This window comes from Panulirus ornatus, chromosome 19 (genome assembly GCF_036320965.1).
Source record: "Panulirus ornatus isolate Po-2019 chromosome 19, ASM3632096v1, whole genome shotgun sequence".
In the NCBI taxonomy this organism is placed as follows: domain Eukaryota; kingdom Metazoa; phylum Arthropoda; class Malacostraca; order Decapoda; family Palinuridae; genus Panulirus; species Panulirus ornatus.
In genome coordinates, this window is record NC_092242.1 from 54,885,382 (window position 1) to 54,909,450 (window position 24,069).

Consider the following 24,069-nt stretch of genomic DNA (forward strand, 5'->3'; position numbering starts at 1 on the left):
ACAATATATGGTGTGAGGTGGTTTAATCGAGTAAGTAATGAAAGGGTAAGAGAGATGTGTGGTAATAAGAGTGTGGTTGAGAGAGCAGAAGAGGGTGTGTTGAAATGGTTTGGAAACATGGAGAGAATGAGTGAGGAAAGATTGTCAAAGAGGATGTATGTTTCAGAGGTGGAGGGAAGAAGAAGCGGGAGACCAAACTGAAGGGAGAAGGATGGAGTGAAAAGGATTTTGAGCGATCAGGGCCTGAACATACAGGAGGGTGAGAGGCATGCAAGGAATACAGTGAATTGGAATGATGTGGTATACCAGGGTGGACGAGCTTTCGTTGGATTGAACCAGGGCATGTGAAGCATCTGGGATAAATAATGGAAAGTTTTGTGGGGCCTGGATGTGGAAAGGGAGCTGTGGTTTCAGTGCATTACATGAGACAGCTAGAGACTGAGTGTGAGTGTATGTGGCCTTTTTTGTCTGTTCCTGGCACTGCCTTGCCGGGGGATGCTGTTTCTTCTCTGGTGGGATGGCGATCGGAATGGATGAAGGCAGCAAGTATAGACATTTACATGTGTATATATGTATATGCCTGTGTATATGTACGTGGTAGGCGTTTATGTATATACATGTGTATGTGGGTGGGTTGGGCCATTCTTCGTCTGTTCCCTTGTACTACCGTGCTAACATGGGAGATGGTGGTTAGGTATAATAAATAAATAAGATTATATAGTTAGTATTTATATTTATTTATTTATTTTGCTTTGTCGCTGTCTCCCGCGTTTGTGAGGTAGCGCAAGGAAACAGACGAAAGAAATGGCCCAACCCACCCCCATACACATGTATATACATACACGTCCACACACGCAAATATACATACCTGTACATCTCAATGTACAGATATATACACACAAAGACATATACATATATACACATGTACATAATTCATACTTTTTTTTTTTTTTTTTATACCTCGTCGCTGTCTCCCGCGTTTGCGAGGTAGCGCAAGGAAACAGACGAAAGAAATGGCCCAACCCCCCCCATACACATGTACATACATACGTCCACACACGCAAATATACATACCCACACAGCTTTCCATGGTTTACCCTGGACGCTTCACATGCCCTGATTCAATCCACTGACAGCACGTCAACCCCTGTATACCACATCGCTCCAATTCACTCTATTCCTTGCCCTCCTTTCACCCTCCTGCATGTTCAGGCCCCGATCACACAAAATCCTTTTCACTCCATCTTTCCACCTCCAATTTGGTCTCCCTCTTCTCCTCGTTCCCTCCACCTCCGACACATATATCCTCTTGGTCAATCTTTCCTCACTCATTCTCTCCATGTGCCCAAACCACTTCAAAACACCCTCCTCTGCTCTCTCAACCACGCTCTTTTTATTTCCACACATCTCTCTCACCCTTACGTTACTTACTCGATCAAACCACCTCACACCACACATTGTCCTCAAACATCTCATTTCCAGCACATCCATCCTCCTGCACACAACTCTATCCATAGCCCACGCCTCGCAACCATACAACATTGTTGGAACCACTATTCCTTCAAACATAGTGGTTCCAACAATGTTGTATGGTTGCGAGGCGTGGGCTGCCTTTATTTATTCCCATCGCCACCTCGCCACACATGGAATAACATCCCCCTCATGTGTGCGAGGTAGCGCTAGGAAAAGACAACAAAGGCCCCATTCGTTCACACTCAGTCTCTAGCTGTCATGTAATAATGCCCGAAACCACAGCTCCCTTTCCACATCCAGGCCCCACAGAACTTTCCATGGTTTACCCCAGATGCTTCACATGCCCTGATTCAATCCATTGACAGCACGTCGACCTCGGTCTTCCACATCGTTCCAATTCACTCTATTCCTTGCGCGACTTTCACCCTCCTGCATGTTCAGGCCTTGATCGCTCAAAATCTTTTTCACTCCGTCTTTCCACCTCCAATTTGGTCTCCCACTTCTCGTTCCCTCCACCTCTGACACATATATCCTCTTTGTCAATCTTTCCTCACTTATTCTCTCCATGTGACCAAACCATTTTAAAACACCCTCTTCTGCTCTCTCAACCAGACACTTATTATCACACATCTCTCTTACCCTTTCATTATTTACTCTATCACACCACCTCACACCATATATTGTCCTCAAACATCTTATTTACAGCACATCCACCCTCCTCCGCACAACTCTATCTATAGCCCATGCCTCACAACCATATAATATTGTTGGAACCAGTATTCCTTCAAACATACCCATTTTTGCTTTCCAAGATAACATTCTCGACTTCCACACATTTTTTTCAATTCTCCTAGAACTTTCGCCCCCTTCCCCCACCCTATGATGCACTTCTGCTTCCATGGTTCCATACACTGCCAAATCCACTCCTTGCGATGTAGCGCAAGGAAACAGACGAAAGAATGGCCCAACCCACCCACATACACATATATATACATACATGTCCACACACGCATATATACATATATACACATTTACATAATTCATAGTCTGCCCTTATTCATTCCCGTTGCCACCCCGCCACACATGAAATGTCAACCCCCTCCCCCTGCATGTGCATGAGGTAGCACTAGGAAAAGACAACAAAGGCCACATTCATTCACACTCAGTCTGTAGCTGTCATGTATAATGCATATATTTACTGTTTTCATACAAATATATACACATGTACATATCATACTTGCTTGCCTTCATCCATTCCTTGTGCTACCCCGCCCCACAGGAAACAGCATCACTACCCCCTGTTTCAGCGAGGTAGCACCAGGAAAACAGATAGAAAATGCCACAATTTTTGACACAGTCTGTAGCTGTCATGAGTAATGCACTTGACACCACAGCTCCCTATCCACATCCAGGCTCCACAGACCTTTCCATATATATATGTGTGTGTGTGTGTGTGTGTGTCCATATATATGTGCCAGTTCCCCATATTTTGAGCAGCCCCAAGGGGAGGATGACCTACTGGGTTGGGTGCAGTTTGACTCTCACACCGAGGATACAAACCCATGTGGGTCCCTACTAACCAATACACCACTGTAATCCATACAGCCATGGGAATTGCATCACTAGTACCAGGTATTGTGTCCTTGGAACACAGTGATTTTTAGCTCATAGAACAAACTGGGTCTGTGTGGTCAAGGCATGTAACTCTGAACTGATACCAAAACCCAAGTGAGGTGGTCTGGCCTTAATGCCAAGGGGGAAATAATAAAGAAAAAAGAAAGGCCTCCTTGTGAGCAGAAGAAAATGTAAGCAAAGCAAAGGTTCTCTCCTCACCCTCCACTCCCTCCAGCGCATGCCAGCAGTAGTACCGGTAGAAAAATTACCTTGCTGGATTAATGATCCTGAAGAAATATTTTAGTGGAGAGTCATAAGGTAGAATTAACATGAATATGTCATGCATTTCATGATCAACGACATACATCCCTTCAGTTGTTATAAAGATTATGCAAATCATAAACTTGAGCTCCAGCCTCTCAACTTACCATGCCTATATTGTTCCTGATGTTGAGGAATGATACAGTAATTCATGATTACTCTCTCAAAGCAGTTGACATGGGTTAATCAATGTTAGTATGATACTGCAAGGTGACTAGGGAGAGAGAAGTGGTTGAGAAGCTAGCATGATTGACCATTGTGTTATGATGACTGATTAAACGAATTATTCAGTAACAGAGAGTGACAAGTGATGATCAAGCCTAAATTTGAAGATATTAAGGGTGTTGCTCTGAACAACATTTTCTAGGAGCTTATTCCATATATGAATAATGTCGTTGATAAAAAAATATTTTGTACAGTCCAGATTAATTTGGTGACCTCCAAGTTTTCATCCATTTCTCCTCATCGGTAATGCTGGCACTACAGTAATGTTCAGTAGCAACATTGTTGAGTCTTTTAAGTATTTTGAAGTATTCTATTAATTTGCCCTCGGAGGCACCTCTGGCTTAAGGAGAATGCTTAATTATCTCCATCTCTCCAGATATGGTTTGTTACGCAAGGAGGGAATCAATTTAATTGCTCTTCGCTACACTGCTTCCAATTTAAGAATATCTATACTTATGTTGGGGGCCCAGAACTGCACTGCATATTTGAGGTGTGGTCAAACTAGCCTTAGGTATAATGGCAATATCACATCCTTGCTTTTGTACATAAAGTTTCTGTTTATAAATTCTAAAATCCTATTTGCTTTCTTGGTAGCTTCATTGCAATGCTGGGAGAATTTAAAGTTATTGGAGACAGTGACCTTTGATTTCTTACACTAGGGGTGTCTATCTTGTGGCCCACCAGTTTATATCATAATTTTTGTTTAGATTTCCTACTTGTAACTGCTGATATTTATTTGCATTAAATGGCATTTGCCATTTACTAGACCATTCAGTAATTTTATCTAAAACTTTTAATCTTCAGCTATCTTCTTCATTTAATATGGCATTACCGATCTTTTTGTCATTTGCAAATTATGACACATTTAATTAGCCCTACGTTAATATCACTGATATAAATGATGAAAAGTATAGGCCCAAGTACTGATCCCAGAGGGACTCCATTAGTAATGGGTGACCAGGGTGATGTTTCTCCATTCATCATGACTCTCTGCTTCATATCACATAACCAGGCTTCTTTGCAACCAGCAATCCACAAGGCCCTGACCTTGTGCACCAATTTAACGTGGGGGACTTTGGCAAATGCTCTCTGGTAGTCCAGAAATATTCTATCTCTTGCTTTTGTCTTGTAGTTATTGAATGATATATAAGATTCAAGATGGTTTGTAAGGCATGATCTGCATCTTTTAAAACCATGTATACTTGTGTATTGTTGAACAGGCTCTGTTGTTCCACATGGGCTATGATTTCATTTAACAATCTACTCCAGAAGTTTACATATGACTGATGTGAAACTAATAGGACAGAAATTACCATGCAGTTCGTAGCTTCCCATTTTGTCCATAGGAGTGACATCTGCCAGTCTTTAGTCTTGTGGGACTGTTTCATCCTGGAACAGTTTATTGAAAATTTGGTTTAATGGTCTGGCAGTTTAGTGTTTGATGTCTTTAATCACTTGTGGAAGGAAACGATCAGGACTCGTGGATGGAAATGATCAGGACCTGGGCTTTTAGTTGTCTTCAACTTATGTGTTAGTACTTCCCTAAATGTGATGGTAAATTCTTGTATTGTGTGAGTGCTGTTTATCACTCAAAATTCATGTCGTTACTTTCTAACTTACAAACAACTGGAAAACTTTTTCAGGGTTATTGCTATGCTTTTATCGTCCACAGTAGGATCTCCATCCTCATTTACCAAGGGTCCTCTTCCACTCCTCATATGTTTCTTGTTATTGGTATATCTATAAAATCTTTTAGGGTCTCTATTGCTATCGCTTGCAATACTCACTTCATATTCTCTCTGGGCATTTTTGAAAACGACTTGCTCTTGTCTTCTAATTGTCTTATATTGCATTGCAATATTAGGGTCGTTGTCTGATTTCTTAAGCTTATAGAGTTTATTTCTGTGCCGTATATCTCTTGCAATATCTTGAGAGTACCATTAAGGTTTGTTGGTTTTATTGTTTCTGTCATGCATGGGAATGACTGTGACTTGATGGTGCATGAAGGGACGCTGAAAACTGGCCAGTAATTGCTCTGGGCATGAACCAACAAGGGTGAGACTTTGATGCATCACGCAGCCCATTAAAATCCAGTCTTTTAAAATTAGTGGTAATAGTACTGATTTTAGGGGGATTTGGTTTTGATATATATGTCATACCTATGTTATGGTCACAAGTGCCTCGACCTAGGATGCAAGAACTAAATGAAGTGTATAAAGTGATCTCCCCAAATTAGACCGTGACCGGAAGAACAGTGAAGAAACAGATATGACATCAGATACCTGATATGCAGCGGTAGAGACAATAATGTCCACAGTGATCCTCGGAACCAAATTCAAAACACTGGCAATCTTCCCCCCTCCCCCGTACCCGGGAAATTTTGATCATCAAACCATCATGTATATTAATGTACTTTTGCTCCACTGGTTAGACATTCACCCAATATCACCTATTTATAGAATAGTTTGTTTCCACACCAAAGAATGTACATAGTCTTATTGAATGGGGTGTAGAGGGATGTAATAAGAATGGCGTCAGGATGGTGGTAGGATGACTTACGTAGGCGTCCAGCCTTCGGTCTGACCTCTTTAGAATCACTTGAGGGTCATGACGATGATAACATAGTTTTCGAAGTCGGGAGAATCCAGAGTAAGAGGGTATGACTGCGAGGTAAACAAAATACTTGTACCTCTGGGTGGATGTTAAGAAATGTTTCTTTATCAACAGAATCTTGAGCACGAATGACAGTCTAAACTTAGAGAAAGTGAATGTTGGTGACACTGCCAAGGTTCAAAAGCCTGTTGCAGATAAAGTGAATGTTGGTAACACTGCTAAGGTTCAAAAGCCTATTGCAGATTAAGTGAATGTTGGTAACACTGCTAAGGTTCAAAAGCCTATAACAGATAGAAAGTGAATGTTGGTGACACTGCCGAGGTTCAAAAGCTTATAACAGATAGAAAGTGAATGTTGGTGACACTGCCAAGGTTCAAAAGCCTATAACAGATAGAGATAGAAAGTGAATGTTGGTGACTGCCAAGGTTCAAAAGCCTATAACAGATAGAGATAGAAAGTGAATGTTGGTGCCACTGCCAAGGTTCAAAAGCCTGTATCAAGAATTCAAGTGTAAGAGATCGGTCCCAGCTAGTGTGAAGCTCCGCCTCATATGAATAGATGGTTGACGACAACCAAAGCCTCACGTGGCTCTGAAGTTGCTAAAATATTGGATGATTTTTTACAGTATAACCAATTGGTGTTGAGAGAAATTCAGTGAAAACTAGCCTGTAATTCACAGCAAAACCAGTAATAAATCGTACACAAATAATGTTGCACTAGGTCAAATTTGAGTCAGTTATGCCGTAATAAGGAAATTTGGGTATTTGATTTCTCCGTATAGTACCAGCAGCCAAATTGGATGGCTTGATTGGGCCGGTAGACTCGTTTTCGAAAAGGAGGGACAACAACCCGTGAACCATCGAGGCATTTTTTTTTTCATCAAAGATCATATTGAATTTTAAGAAAGTATACCTCATTTGCATAGTCAAGAAATTGACAAAACCATAAGTTTAAGATCACATAATTCATTAGATACAGTTGAAAGTTGTTTCTTTTGAGCCGTAAAATAGAATTGTGGCTGTTTGATATTTCCATTTTTAGGTATCAGCTGACATTTTGGATGGTGGTCAGGATCACCGGACATAATTTTGAAAAAAACATTTTACGATGCGTCTCTGTCACTTTTGTTTCAGCTTGGCTCAATAGTGTCAGAGGAAAGCCTTGAAGTGTGGAAAGTTGACGGACTAAAAGATGACGAGCGGGAACTGATTTGAGGAAAGCTTACATGGCGTCTCTCCGGGAACTAAATACACACGCGCGGGTGCGCACACACACACACACACACACACACACACACATTTTTCTGTTCTAACTTTGTGTCTCCGTGCCGTCGGCGCACCATCTCCCTCCGTAAGGGAGTCACCCATGACCAGCGCCACAGGACGGCCTTCCAGGGCAGTGGCCTTCATTAGTGGCGCCTGAGGCGGTGCTCCGCCTCTGCCTGTATGATGGATGTTACGGTACCTTGTGAAAGCGTTGTGTATTCAGAGGGCAAAATTCCATACCCGAGCAATGTATTCCAACCCAGTCACGTCTCCAGAATTTCGTCATGGGTGTAGAGAGGGATGCAGGCAAATTATGAGCTCGTAAAGACAATTATGAAAAGCTCAACATAATATTGGTATGAAACAACGCTTTGTAACTTAGAGAACTTTACGCTTCTCGAGTTATTTGGACTTTAATAGGATTTTTTTTCATAAAATGGGATACAGTTGTAGAGAAAGTAATTTTATGAGATGGGCGACCAGCTTTGAATGATAATGTTTGTATCGTATTTGATAACAAAAAGCCTGATTGCAATATTCAAGTTATATATATATATATATATATATATATATATATATATATATATATATATATATATATAGGAGTCACGCGGAAGTGCTCATCCTCCTCGAAGGCTCAGAGTGGGATGTCTAAATGTGTGTGGATGTAACCAAGATGAGAAAAAGGAGAGATAGGTAGTATGTTTGAGGAAAGGAACCTGGATGTTTTGGCTCTTCAGTGAAACGAAGCTCAAGGGTAAAGGGGAAGAGTGGTTTGGGAATGTTTTGGGTGTAAAGTCAGGGGTTGGTGAGAGGACAAGAGCAAGGGAGAAGTAGCACTACTGAAACAGTAGCTGTGGGAGTATGTGATAGAGTGTAAGAAAGTAAACTCTAGACTGATATGGGTAAAACTGAAAGTGGATGGAGAGAGATGGGTGATTATTGGTGCATATGCACCTGGGCATGAGAAGAAAGATCATGAGAGGCAAGTGTTTTGGGAGCAGCTGAGTGAGTGTGTTAGTAGTTTGGATGCACGAGACCGGGTTATAGTGATGGGCGATTTGAATGCAAAAGTAAGTAATGTGGCAGTTGAGGGAATAATTGGTGTACATGGGGTGTTCAATGTTGTAAATGGAAATGGTGAAGAGCTTGTAGATTTGTGTGCTGAAAAAGGACTGGTAATTGGGAATACTTGGTTTAAAAAGAGAGATATATACATAAGTATACGTATGTAAGTAGGAGAGATGGCCAGAGAGCGTTATTGGATTACGTATTAATTGATAGGCAGCGCGAAAAAGAGACTTTTGGATGTTAATGTGCTGAGAGGTGCAACTGGAAGGATGTCTGATCATTATCTTGTAGAGGCGAAGGTGAAGATGTGTAGAGGTTTTCAGAAAAAAAGTGAGAATGTTGGGATGAAGAGAGTAAGTGAGCTTGGGGAGGAGACTTGTGTGAGGATACACCAGGGGAAACTGAGTGCAGAATGGAAAAAGGTGAGAGCAAAGGACGTGGGGGAGGAATGGGATGTATTTAGAGAAACAGTGATGGCTTGCGCAAAAGATGGTTGTGGCATGAGAAGCGTGGGAGGTGGGCAGATTAGAAAGGGTAGTGAGTGGTGGGATGAAGAAGTAAGATTATTAGTGAAAGAGAAGAGAGAGGCATTTGGACGATTTTTGCATGGGAATAGTGCAAATGACTGGGAGATGTATGAAAAAAAAAAGAGGCTGGAGGTCAAAAGAAAGGTGCAGGAGAAAAAGAGGGAAATGGGAGTTGGGGTGAGAGAGTATCATTAAATTTTAGGGAGGATAAAAAGAAGTTTTGGAAAGAGGTAAATAAAGTGCGTAAGACAAAGAGAACAAAAGGAAACATCGGTGAATGGGGCTAATGGGGAGGTAATAGCAAGTAGCGGTGATGTGAGAAGGAGATGGAGTGAGTATTTTGAAGGTTTGTTGAATGTGATAGATGATGAGTGGCAGATATAGGGTGTTTTTGTCGAGGTAGTGTGCGAAGTGATAGGATTAGGGAAAATGATTTGGTAAACAGAAGAGGTTGTGAAAGCTTTGCGGAAGATGAAAGCTTGCAAGGCGGCGGGTTTGGATGGTATTGCAGTGGAATGTATTAAAAAAGGTGGTGACTGTGTTGTTGACTGGTTGGTAAGGATATTTAATGTATGTATGGCTCATGGTGAAGTGCCTGAGGATTGGCGGAATGCATGCATAGTGCCATTGTACAAAGGCAAAGGGGATAAAGGTGAGTGTTCAAATTACAGAGGTATAAGTTTGTTGAGTATTCCTGGGAAATTATATTGGAGGGTATTGATTGAGAGGGTGAAAGCATGTACAGAGCATCAGATTGGGGAAGAGCAGTGTGGTTTCAGAAGTGGTAGAGGATGTGTGGATCACGTGTTTGCTTTGAAGAATGTATTTGAGAAATACTTAGAAAAACAAATGGATTTGTATGTAGCTTTTATGGATCTGGAGAAGGCATATGATAAAGTTGATAGAGATGCTCTGTGGAAGATATTAAGAATATATATATATGTTGATAGAGATGCTCTGTTGAATGTATTAAGAATATATGGTGTGGGAGGAAAGTTGCTAGAAGCAGTGAAAAGTTTTTTCGAGGATGTAAGGCATGTGTACGAGTAGGAGAAGAAAATGATTGGTTCTCAGTGTATGTCGGTTTGCGGCAGGTGTGCGTGATGTCTCCATGGTTGTTTAATTCATGGATGAGGTTGTTAGGGAGGTGAATGCAAGAGTTTTGGAGAGATGGACAAGTATGCATTCTGTTGTGGATGATAGGGCTTGGGAAGTGAGTCAGTTTTTCGCTGATGATACATCGCTGGTGGCTTATTCTGGTAAGAAACTGCAGAAGCTGGTGACTGAGTTTGGTAAAGTGTGTGAAAGAAGAAAGCTGAAAGTAAATGTGAATAAGAGCAAGGTTATTAGGTACAGTGGGGTTGAGGGACAAGTCAATTGGGATTTAAGTTTGAATGGAGAAAAAGTGGAGGAAGTGAAGTGTTTTTAGATATGTGGGAGTGGATTTGGCAGCAGATGGAACCATGGAAGCGGGACTGAGTCACAGGGTGGGGGAGGGGGCGAAAGTTCTGGGATCGCTGAAAAATGCGCGGAAGTCGAGAACATTATCTCTTAAAGCAAAAATGGGTATGTTTGTAGGAATAGTGGTTCCAACAATGTTATATGGTTGCGAGGCATGGGCTATAGATAGGGTTGTGCGGAGGAGGGTGGATGTGATGGAAATGAGATGTTTGAGGACAAATTATTCAACTTTGCATTCGAATCACCAATCACTATAACCCGGTCTCGTGCATCAAAACTACTAACACAGTCACTCAACTGCTCCCAAAACACTTGCCTCTCATGATCTTTCTTCTCATGCCCAGGTGCATATGCACCAATAATCACCCATCTCTCTTCATCCACTTTCAGTTTTACCCATATCAATCTAGAGTTTACTTTCTTACAGTCTATCACATACTCCCACCACTCCTGTTTCAGGAGTAGTGCTACTTTTTCCCTTGCTCTTGTTCTCTCACTAACCCCTGACTTTACTCCTAAGACATTCCCAAACCACTTTTTCCCTTTACCCTTGAGCTTCGTTTCACTCAGAGCCAAAACATCTAGGTTCCTTTCCTCAAACATACTACCTATCTCTCCTTTCCTCTCATCTTGGTTACATTCACACACATTTAGCCACCGCAATCTGAGCCTTCGAGGAGGATGAGCACTCCCCGCGTGACTCCTTCTTCTGTTTCCCCTTTTAGAAAGTTAAAATACAAGGAGGGGAGGGTTTCTAGCCCCCGCTCCCGTCCCCTTTAGTGGCCTTCTATGACACGTGAGGAAAGCGTGGGAGGTATTCTTTCTCCCCTATCCCCAGGGATATATATATATATATATATATATATATATATATATATATATATATATATATATATATATATATATGTGTGTGTGTGTGTGTGTGTATGTAAAGGGTAATAGGAATATTGGGGAGAGTTTAAATCGATGAAATAAATTAAAATGCTTTTCCAGGGTGAGAAAATTTCATTCTAGCCTTGATATTGTTTTGGGAAGGTGGTGAAATTGATAAGGTTGTATCATACGTGATTGGTGTAAATCACTCAAAAAGTTAAATATGTATAGATATAGATTTGTTGTCCATTCGAGGAGTTATAAGGGTTACAGTAATTATACGAATATAAGATCATTAATTTTATTGTAAGGGGGAAACAGCCTCCTGTCTTCTCCTCTTGGGTATGCCCCTGATTCCATCCAGAATTTTAAGCATTTAACACTAACCGATCGTCCATCTCTTGTCTGTAGCTAGGGTTGCTTCCCAGTATATTTGTTATGACCGGAGTGTTCCAGTAAGATCCTAGCACTGCATGACCACTTTTTTTTCCCCTCCAAATAGGTTATGATCGTCTGGTTTTATACTTTATTTAAGAAAGATCAAGTATTGATGTCATCCCTCAGACTCTAATGGTCTCAAATTATCTGTTGGCACAGGTATTTTCCCCCAGATACATTCCAAGAATATATTTATGTGTTTTATCATTCATTGTTCCCAATTGTCGTTCTCTGCCGTTAAAATCCTCCGCTGAGGAAATGAATAAATGCTTGCAAAGCAGGAGCTACTGAGAGAGAGAGAGAGAGAGAGAGAGAGAGAGAGAGAGAGAGAGAGAGAGAGAGAGAGAGAGAGAGAGAGGAAATAAGAGTGAACGCCAACACCAAAATACAGAGTTGGAAGTTGGTCACTGTGTGTTCTCCTGACTGCCAGAGGATACTGGACACGGTGGGGGCCTCGTGTTGGAGGTTGTCTCGTAAATTCTCACGCAGGTGAGTCTCCTAACCCCTTACCTCACCGGTGGCCTTCCTGTTTCGGGAGAAGTCTGAATATTGTAGACTGTTTTTTTTTTTTCCTATATTCGCACTGAAGGATTCAGCTGTTGCTTCAGAAACAGCTTCTCGTTAGGTCATGGAAGCCCCTTGCACTCGCTGGGTCTTCGTATGTGCAAGGCTCTCGGTGCTTCAGAAATGCTGTGATGATATTAAAGTTACGAGTAAAGGTGTTTAACAAGAGAGCTCATCGCTAGGGTGGGGGCGCCTTGTGTGGTTTCTCCGTGCAGGATTGGTTTCTTCCGGCGAGGCTAAGCTGTGTGGGGTGGAAGCAGTGTTCTAAGGCTTTCATTTAATACCTTTCTAGTATTGCCATCGGTTTACACATGGATTTCTTTGTTGTCTTGTGATGATCAGGTCCCTAGTTAGTTCCTGGTGCACTCCCAGGTACTTTAGGGGCTTCTTAAGTAGGATGTGCAAAGCAGCTCCGAGAAAAGGTCTTACTGAAACAGGTGAAGCATATTGTAACGTTGATTTCTAGATATTTTGGATTTCCATTAGTTTCGAATTTTCTTGACAATATTGAAAGAGTCGACTCCAAAAATAACTTAAGCGCTGGAAAATTCGTGACAGTATCAGTCAAATTATGAGTGTTATCATGGTGTGGATACCGACCCACTGAAGTAACATATGTTGGTAGCACTTGACGGACGAGTAATGTAGTGAGTGTCTCCAGCATTAAGGGAAGCATTACGAGTTGCACCTTCACTCTCAGCATTAAGGGAAGCAACATGAATCTCGGTGACCCTCACTTAGCATTAAGGGAGGCAACTCGTCTTACCTTCACTCTCAGCATTAAGGGAGCCTTACCTACATTCTCAGAATTAAGGGAGGCAAGACAAGTCTCGCCTCCACTCTGCATTAAAGGAGGCATCTCTAGACTCAACGCCACTCAACAGCAGGCGAGCCAACAGTGTGTTACCTTCACTCTCAGCATTAAGAGAAGCTACACGAGTCTCACCTTCACACTCATCATTGTGCGAGGCAACACGAGTCACCCCCTCAGCGTTAAGGGAGGCAACACGAGTCACCCCCTCAGCGTTAAGGGAGGCAACACGAGTCACCCCCTCAGCGTTAAGGGAGGCAACACGAGTCACCCCCTCAGCATTAAGGGAGGCAACACGAGTCACCCCCTCAGCGTTAAGGGAGGCAACACGAGTCACCTCCCTCAGTGTTAAGGGAGGCAACACGAGTCACCCCATCGGGGAGGTAACAAGCCACTGTTCTCAGCATTAACTGAATGTCAGGTTAGGTTTTTCAAGTTTGTATTGTTTATCTTTTCATGTTCACCTGTGATTATAGTAAAGAAACATACCAGTCTAATAAACCAGGACATGAAATTGTAATGATCTCAAGTAAAATAGTTTTACCAACTGTAAGGAGTCCGTTCATGTGATTATGATCGATATTAATGTTAAAGTAGCTGCGCCCCTAGAAAACATAGCGAAGAAAATAAACGGTAAATTTTGCGTAGGAGTTTTCGAAAGATGAACCGGATTTACCTGACAGGAGACAGGGAATGGTTAAGAGTATGATTTACAAGCTGTTGAGAGAAGTTTAAGCTTCTCATCACAATACAGTGCAATGTATGGATGCAATGAAAGCATATCGATGAAAGATACAACGTTAGAAATTAATTTTATCCTAACAGAAAATCGCTTATCCCTGCGTCTGTCATATATAACGCAATAGGTAGTGGTGCGCGAGATTAGTATTTGCTGATAACCACGAGGAAAATGAAACACGATAAGTTCCCAAGTGCACTTTCGTATAATGATCACATCGTCAGGGGAGATACAAGGCGAAGAAGTCAGTTGATATACAAGGAAGAGACGTAGCTAAGACGCCATTGGTAAACAAGCGATACCGGATGGTGGTGTACGGGTCTGGCATCGTGCCTGTCATAAAATTTTATGTGGACAGGACCCTTTACAGATTTTACCTACACAAAGCCATCCAGTTTGTATAGATCTTCACTAATATTCATGTTACAATTATTTAATAAGAGAAGATTTGGTAATATTTCTCTCGGTCAAGGGGTTACAATTAAGAATTACAATTAACTTTACTCCAGTCAGTACAGTGGTCATAGTTTATAACGTGATTTAACAATGCATTTGATTATTGTCCTGTTCTTATACTATGATTATATTGCTTAAGTCTAACACAAAGATCCTTACCAGTCTGCCCAGTTAACGGTCCCCCTGTTTTGACAATATGATAAAATTTTATGACTAGCACGATGCCAGACCCGAACACCATCCGGATACACTTGTGTACCAGCGGCGTCTTAGCCCCGCCTCTATTTTGTATATAAGCTACATCTACGTCTTGTATCTCATTCTTGTATCTCCTCTGACAATGTGATCATTACACGAAAGTGCACTTGGAGACTTATGGTGTTTCGTTTTCTCCGCGCACTCTTAGGAATATTTATTTATTTATTTTGCTCTGTCGCTGTCTCCCGCGTTAGCGAGGTAGCGCAAGGAAACATATATGTATATATATATATATATATATATATATATATATATATATATATATATATAGCATTTATGGATCTGGAGAAGGCATATGATAGAGTTGATAGAGATGCTCCGTGGAAGGTATTAAGAATATATGGTGTGGGAGGAAAGTTGTTAGAAGCAGTGAAAAGTTTTTATCGAGGATGTAAGGCATTTGTACGTGTAGGAAGAGGGGAAAGTGATTGGTTCTCAGTGAATGTAGGTTTGCGGCAGGGGTGTGTGATGTCTCCATGGTTGTTTAATTTGTTTATGGATGGGGTTGTTAGGGAGGTAAATGCAAGAGTTTTGGAAAGAGGGGCAAGTATGAAGTCTGTTGGGGATGAGAGAGCTTGGGAAGTGAGTCAGTTGTTGTTCGCTGATGATACAGCCCTGGTGGCTGATTCATGTGAGAAACTGCAGAAGCTGGTGACTGAGTTTGGTAAAGTGTGTGGAAGAAGAAAGTTAAGAGTAAATGTGAATAAGAGCAGGGTTATTAGGTACAGTAGGGTTGAGGGTCAAGTCAATTGGGAGGTGAGTTTGAATGGAGAAAAACTGGAGGAAGTGAAGTGTTTTAGATATCTGGGAGTGGATCTGGCAGCTGATGGAACCATGGAAGCGGAAGTGGATCATAGGGTGGGGGAGGGGGCGAAAATCCTGGGGGCCTTGAAGAATGTGTGGAAGTCGAGAACATTATCTCGGAAAGCAAAAATGGGTATGTTTGAAGGAATAGTGGTTCCAACAATGTTGTATGGTTGCGAGGCGTGGGCTATGGATAGAGTTGTGCGCAGGAGGATGGATGTGCTGGAAATGAGATGTTTGAGGACAATGTGTGGTGTGAGGTGGTTTGATCGAGTGAGTAACGTAAGGGTAAGAGAGATGTGTGGAAATAAAAAGAGCGTGGTTGAGAGAGCAGAAGAGGGTGTTTTGAAGTGGTTTGGGCACATGGAGAGGATGAGTGAGGAAAGATTGACCAAGAGGATATATGTGTCGGAGGTGGAGGGAGCAAGGAGAAGAGGGAGACCAAATTGGAGGTGGAAAGATGGAGTGAAAAAGATTTTGTGTGATCGGGGCCTGAACATGCAGGAGGGTGAAAGGAGGGCAAGGAATAGAGTGAATTGGAGCGATGTGGTATACCGGGGTTGACGTGCTGTCAGTGGATTGAATCAAGGCATGTGAAGCGTCTGGGGTAAACCATGGAAAGCTGTGTAGATATGTATATTTGCGTGTGTGGACGTATGTATATACATGTGTATGGGGGGGGGTTGGGCCATTTCTTTCGTCTGTTTCCTTGCGCTACCTCGCAAACGCGGGAGACAACGACAAAGTATAAAAAAAAAAAAAATGTATATATATATATATATATATATATATATATATATATATATATATATATATATATATATATATATATATATCCCTGGGGATAGGGGATTAAGAATACTTCCCACTTATTCCCTGCGTGTCGTAGAAGGTGACTAAAAGGGGAGGGAGCGGGGGGGCTGGAAATCCTCCCCTCTCGCTTTTTTTTTTTTTTTTTTTAATTTTCCAAAAGAAGGAACAGAGGGGGCCAGGTGAGGATATTCCAAAAAAGGCCCAGTCCTCTGTTCTTAACGCTACCTCGCTAACGCGGGAAATGGCAAATAGTTTAAAAGAAAGAAAAAAAAGATATATATATATATATATATATATATATATATATATATATATATATATATATATATATATAACATAAAAGCTCTTAATCTATTTAGTTCTTCAGAAGGAAATGTCATAACTTCATGCAGCTTAAGTGTACGTCGTAGACAGCTTCCGTTGCGTAAGTTTGCACGTCAGTCTACGTAGCAACAGGAACAGGTTTGGATATGGCCGGAATCTCATCATTCACCTCAACAAGCTTGGACCATTTGAGGTCGCTACACTTGTCGTCACAATATCCTTCCCGTCTATTAATTAGGTTCTCAGAAAGATACACTAATACTGATGTATAGTTTCCAGACTCATGGATATATTTATTTTCCTATATATATATATATATATATATATATATATATATATATATATATATATATATATATATATATATTTTTTTTTTTTTTTTTTTTCTTTTTCTTTTAAACTATTTGCCATTTCCCGCGTTAGCGAGGTAGCGTTAAGAACAGAGGACTGGGCCTTTTTTGGAATATCCTCACCTGGCCCCCTCTGTTCCTTCTTTTGGAAAATTAAAAAAAAAAAAAAAAAAACGAGAGGGGAGGATTTCCAGCCCCCTGCTCCCTGCCCTTTTAGTCGCCTTCTACGACACGCAGGGAATACGTGGGAAGTATTCTTAATCCCCTATCCCCAGGGATATATATATATATATATATATATATATATATATATATATATATATATATATATATATATATATATATATATATATATTCCGATGAGTCCACGGGGAAAATGAAACACAAAAAGTTCCCTTGGAATAAGTTAAAGTACCCTATATCTTTCATTGATAAATACCCTAAGTTAGCAAAGAAATCTTATAGAGTTGAGCCCAAACCTCCCATTGACACCAAGAATCTTTTAGTTCTCCCTTTTAATAATAATTTCACTTTGCTTCCCATGTTGCTTAAATCCTTTAATGTAAATGTTGCCTTTAGCAACAATAATACTATAAAGAATATCTTAATCAGGAATTCACCAGAAAATTCTCTTGGTTGCATCTATAAAGTTCCTTGTGGAAACTGATAAATTTTATGTTGGTCAGACTGGTAAGGATCTTTCTGTTATACTTAAGCAACATTATTTATTTATTATTTTATTATACTTTGTCGCTGTCTCCCGCGTTTGCGAGGTAGCGCAAGGAAACAGACGAAAGAAATGGCCCAACCCCCCCCATACACATGTATATACATACGTCCACACACGCAAATATACATACCTACACAGCTTTCCATGGTTTACCCCAGACGCTTCACATGCCTTGCTTCAATCCACTGACAGCACGTCAACCCCGGTATACCACATCGCTCCAATTCACTCTATTCCTTGCCCTCCTTTCACCCTCCTGCATGTTCAGGCCCCGATCACACAAAATCTTTTTCACTCCATCTTTCCACCTTCAATTTGGTCTCCCTCTTCTTGTTCCCTCCACCTCCGACACATATATCCTCTTGGTCAATCTTTCCTCACTCATCCTCTCCATGTGCCCAAACCACTTCAAAACACCCTCTTCTGCTCTCTCAACCACGCTCTTTTTATTTCCACACATCTCTCTTACCCTTACGTTACTCACTCGATCAAACCACCTCACACCACACATTGTCCTCAAACATCTCATTTCCAGCACATCCATCCTCCTGCGCACAACTCTATCCATAGCCCACGCCTCGCAACCATACAACATTGTTGGAACCACTATTCCTTCAAACATACCCATTTTTGCTTTCCGAGATAATGTTCTCGACTTCCACACATTCTTCAAGGCCCCCAGGATTTTCGCCCCCTCCCCCACCCTATGATCCACTTCCGCTTCCATGGTTCCATCCGCTGCCAGATCCACTCCCAGATATCTAAAACACTTCACTTCCTCCAGTTTTTCTCCATTCAAACTCACCTCCCAATTGACTTGACCCTCAACCCTACTGTACCTAATAACCTTGCTCTTATTCACATTTACTCTTAACTTTCTTCTTCCACACACTTTTCCAAAGTCAGTCACCAGCTTCTGCAGTTTCTCACATGAATCAGCCACCAGCGCTGTATCATCAGCGAACAACAACTGACTCACTTCCCAAGCTCTCTCATCCCCAACAGACTTCATACTTAAGCAACATAAATGTAGTATAAGAACGGGACAAGAATCAAATGCCTTGTTTAATCACGTTAAAAACTATGATAATTGTATTGACTGGAGTAACGCCATCTCAGTTGTTAACTCTGACTCTATTACCAAGAGAAATATCATTGAATCTTCTATTATTGAATACACAAAGAATTATAATCTTAATGTTAGTGATGGTCTGTACAAATTAGATAACTTTATTGCTGACAAGATTTTTAAATGATAAGTTTATGAACGCTCGTTGTATGTTTTGGACAATCACATGTTTACCAAATGGCGTCCTAGCTTCGTCTTTTCGATGTATATCAACTGACTGTTATATTTCTCTCTTGTGTCTCCCCTGATGATGTGATTATTACACGAAAGTGCACTTGGGAACTTTTCGTGTTTCATTTTCCCCGTGGACTCATAGGAATATATATATATATATATTTTTCATACTATTTGCCATTTCCCGCGTTAGCGAGGTAGCGTTAAGAACAGAGAACTGGGCCTTAGAGGGAAATATCCTCACCTGACCCCTTATCTGTTCCTTCTTTTGGAAAATTAAAAAAAACAAGAGAGGGGAGGATTTCCAGCCACCCGCTCCCTCCCCTTTTAGTCACCTTCTACGACACGCAGGGAATACGTGGGAAGTATTCTTTCTCCCCTATCCCCAGGGATATATATATATATATATATATATATATATATATATTTTTTTTTTTTTTTTTTTTTTTTTTTTTTGTCGCTGTCTCCCGCGTTTGCGAGGTAGCGCAAGGAAACAGACGAAAGAAATGGCCCAAACCACCCCCATACACATGTATATACATACGTCCACACACGCAAATATACATACCTACACAGCTTTCCATGGTTTACCCCAGACGCTTCACATGCCCTGATTCAATCCACTGACAGCACGTCAACCCCGGTATACCACATCGATCCAATTCACTCTATTCCTTGCCCTCCTTTCACCCTCCTGCATGTTCAGGCCCCGATCACACAAAATCTTTTTCACTCCATCTTTCCACCTCAATTTGGTCTCCCTCTTCTCCTCGTTCCCTCCACCTCCGACACATATATCCTCTTGGTCAATCTTTCCTCACTCATCCTCTCCATGTGCCCAAACCATTTCAAAACACCCTCTTCTGCTCTCTCAACCACGCTCTTTTTATTTCCACACATCTCTCTTACCCTTACGTTACTCACTCGATCAAACCACCTCACACCACACATTGTCCTCAAACATCTCATTTCCAGCACATCCATCCTCCTGCGCACAACTCTATCCATAGCCCACGCCTCGCAACCATACAACATTGTTGGAACCACTATTCCTTCAAACATACCCATTTTTGCTTTCCGAGATAATGTTCTCGACTTCCACACATTCTTCAAGGCTCCCAGGATTTTCGCCCCCTCCCCCACCCTATGATCCACTTCCGCTTCCATGGTTCCATCCGCTGCCAGATCCACTCCCAGATATCTAAAACACTTCACTTCCTCCAGTTTTGCTCCATTCAAACTCACCTCCCAATTGACTTGACCCTCAACCCTACTGTACCTAATAACCTTGCTCTTATTCACATTTACTCTTAACTTTCTTCTTCCACACACTTTTCCAAACTCAGTCACCAGCTTCTGCAGTTTCTCACATGAATCAGCTACCAGCGCTGTATCATCAGCGAACAACAACTGACTCACTTCCCAAGCTCTCTCATCCCCAACAGACTTCATACTTAAGCAACATAAATGTAGTATAAGAACGGGACAAGAATCAAATGCCTTGTTTAATCACGTTAAAAACTATGATAATTGTATTGACTGGAGTAACGCCATCTCAGTTGTTAACTCTTAACTCTATTACCAAGAGAAATATCATTGAATCTTCTATTATTGAATACACAAAGAATTATAATCTTAATGTTAGTGATGGTCTGTACAAATTAGATAACTTTATTGCTGACAAGATTTTTAAATGATAAGTTTATGAACGCTCGTTGTATGTTTTGGACAATCACATGTTTACCAAATGGCGTCCTAGCTTCGTCTCTTCGATGTATATCAACTGACTGTTATATTTCTCTCTTGTGTCTCCCCTGATGATGTGATTATTACACGAAAGTGCACTTGGGAACTTTTCGTGTTTCATTTTCCCCGTGGACTCATAGGAATATATATATATATATATATATTTTTTTTTTCATACTATTTGCCATTTCCCGCGTTAGCGAGGTAGCGTTAAGAACAGAGAACTGGGCCTTAGAGGGAAATATCCTCACCTGACCCCTTATCTGTTCCTTCTTTTGGAAAATTAAAAAAAACAAGAGAGGGGAGGATTTCCAGCCACCCGCTCCCTCCCCTTTTAGTCGCCTTCTACGACACGCAGGGAATACGTGGGAAGTATTCTTTCTCCCCTATCCCCAGGGATATATATATATATATATATATATATATATATATATATATATATATATATATATATATATATATATATATATTTTTTTTTTTTTTTTATTTTTTTTTCATACTATTCGCCGTTTCCCGCGATAGCGAGGTAGCGTTAAGAACAGAGGATTGGGCCTTTTTTGGAATATCCTCACCTGGTCCCCTCTGTTCCTTCTTTTGGAAAATTAAAAAAAAAAAAGAGAGGGGAGGATTTCCAGCCCCCCGCTCCCTCCCCTTTTAGTCGCCTTCTACGACACGCAGGGAATACGTGGGAAGTATTCTTAATCCCCTATCCCCAGGGATATATATATATATATATATATATATATATATATATATATTTTTTTTTTTTTTTTTTTTTGTCGCTGTCTCCCGCGTTTGCGAGGTAGCGCAAGGAAACAGACGAAAGAAATGGCCCAAACCACCCCCATACACATGTATATACATACGTCCACACACGCAAATATACATACCTACACACCTTTCCATGGTTTACCCCAGACGCTTCACATGCCCTGATTCAATCCACTGACAGCACGTCAACCCCGGTATACCACATCGCTCCAATTCACTCTATTCCTTGCCCTCCTTTCACCCTCCTGCATGTTCAGGCCCCGATCACACAAAATCTTTTTCACTCCATCTTTCCACCTCCAATTTGGTCTCCCTCTTCTCCTCGTTCCCTCCACCTCCGACACATATATCCTCTTGGTCAATCTTTCCTCACTCATCCTCTCCATGTGCCCAAACCATTTCAAAACACCCTCTTCTGCTCTCTCAACCACGCTCTTTTTATTTCCACACATCTCTCTTACCCTTACGTTACTTACTCGATCAAACCACCTCACACCACACATTGTCCTCAAACATCTCATTTCCAGCACATCCATCCTCCTGCGCACAACTCTATCCATAGCCCACGCCTCGCAACCATACAACATTGTTGGAACCACTATTCCTTCAAACACCCATTTTTGCTTTCCGAGATAATGTTCTCGACTTCCACACATTCTTCAAGGCTCCCAGGATTTTCGCCCCCTCCCCCGCCCTATGATCCACTTCCGCTTCCATGGTTCCATCCGCTGCCAGATCCACTCCCAGATATCTAAAACACTTTACTTCCTCCAGTTTTGCTCCATTCAAACTTACCTCCCAATTGACTTGACCCTCAACCCTACTGTACCTAATAACCTTGCTCTTATTCACATTTACTCTTAACTTTCTTCTTTCACACACTTTACCAAACTCAGTCACCAGCTTCTGCAGTTTCTCACATGAATCAGCCACCAGCGCTGTATCATCAGCGAACAACTGACTCACTTCCCAAGCTCTCTCATCCCCAACAGACTTCATACTTGCCCCTCTTTCCAAAACTCTTGCATTTACCTCCCTAACAACCCCATCCATAAACATGCGGTTAGCATGCCTGCCTCTTGCACAGGGGTCCCGGGTTCGATCCAGGCTGTTGGAGGTTTGTATGTTCTATGAAGGTGCGCGTTCATATGCACTTTATGCACTCTCACCCTCCTGCATGTTCAGGCCCCGATCACTCAAAATCTTTTTCACTCCATCTTTCCACCTCCAATTTGGTCTCCCACTTCTCGTTCCCTCCACCTCCGACACATATATCCTCTTGGTCAATCTTTCCTCACTCATTCTCTCCATGTGCCCAAACCATTTCAAAACACCCTCTTCGGCTCTCTCAACCACGCTCTTTTTATTTCCACACATCTCTCTTACCCTTACATTACTTACTCGATCAAACCACCTCACACCACATATTGTCCTCAAACATCTCATTTCCAACACATCCACCATGGAAAGCTGTGTAGGTATGTATATTTGTGTGTGTGGACGTATGTATATACATGTGTATGGGGGTGGGTTGGGCCATTTCTTTCGTCTGTTTCCTTGCGCTACCTCGCAAACGCGGGAGACAGCGACAATATATATATATATATATATATATATATATATATATATATATATATATATATATATATATATATATATATATATATATGTGTGCAGAAGCTTCTAGTAGTGACAGTTGGTTTACAGTAATGTATGTAAAGAGAAATACAAAGACTAAAGTAGGATAAGCTAAAAGATCAAGGAAGAAATACGGGTCACGACGCACAACTGTGTCATATATTTTTGATCTAAGTATGGTGTCGAAGGTCGGTAGGTACACACCGCCTTCAGTTAGGTAAGCCACTTTGCTGAAAATGGCCATCACAGAAAATGGTCAAACATAATTTTTAGGAGAGTCGTATTCTCGCTGGCACTATGATAATTAAGTTATTCTATAAGGGGTCGTTGATGTGGGTAACATTTTCGGAAAGATAGCTTTATTTTTTTTTTCACAGCATGTCAGTAGTTCATAAAGGAAATTTGGGTTTTTATATTACCATTCATTGTGAGTGGATGATTGATACACCTTATCCCCTATGAAGTTTTGGGTTTTCTTTCCTCTATATTTTCTTTAATAATACAGATTCTGATCTTTTTTTTTTTATAAAAGACTTTGTAAACCATTATCTTTAGTAGAATAGAAAATATCATGATCAAGTCTATATCATAATTATGAAAGCTGTCCGTGTACTACGGGAGCTTAATTGTGTACGAGATTCAAATAGCGTTGGTCGACACATTTCTTTGCACATAATACTTGACATGATTTGCTCATGTTACTTAGTATAGTATCACCAGTGATTTGATGATGTGGACATTATATATATATATATATATATATGTATATATATATATATATATATATATATATATATATATATATATATATATATATATATATATATATATATATATATATATATATATGTATGAAGTAAAGTGTTTTAGATATCTGGGAG

At 40.9% G+C, this 24,069-nt stretch overlaps 2 protein-coding genes across 8 annotated transcripts in view; one reads left to right on the forward strand and one right to left on the reverse strand.

Moving 5' to 3' along the window:
- LOC139755517 (contactin-4) overlaps positions 1-6,082 on the reverse strand; it is a 65,843-nt gene extending 59,761 nt beyond the window's left edge. Inside the window, exon 1 of the mRNA XM_071673903.1 lies at positions 5,916-6,082. Coding sequence (XP_071530004.1) covers positions 5,916-6,021 — 106 coding nt within the window. The 5' untranslated portion in view covers positions 6,022-6,082. The remainder of the gene's footprint in view (positions 1-5,915) is intronic.
- rdgB (retinal degeneration B) overlaps positions 1-24,069 on the forward strand; it is a 485,210-nt gene that overhangs the window by 4,988 nt on the left and 456,153 nt on the right. The gene's annotated exons all lie outside the window — the stretch shown is intronic.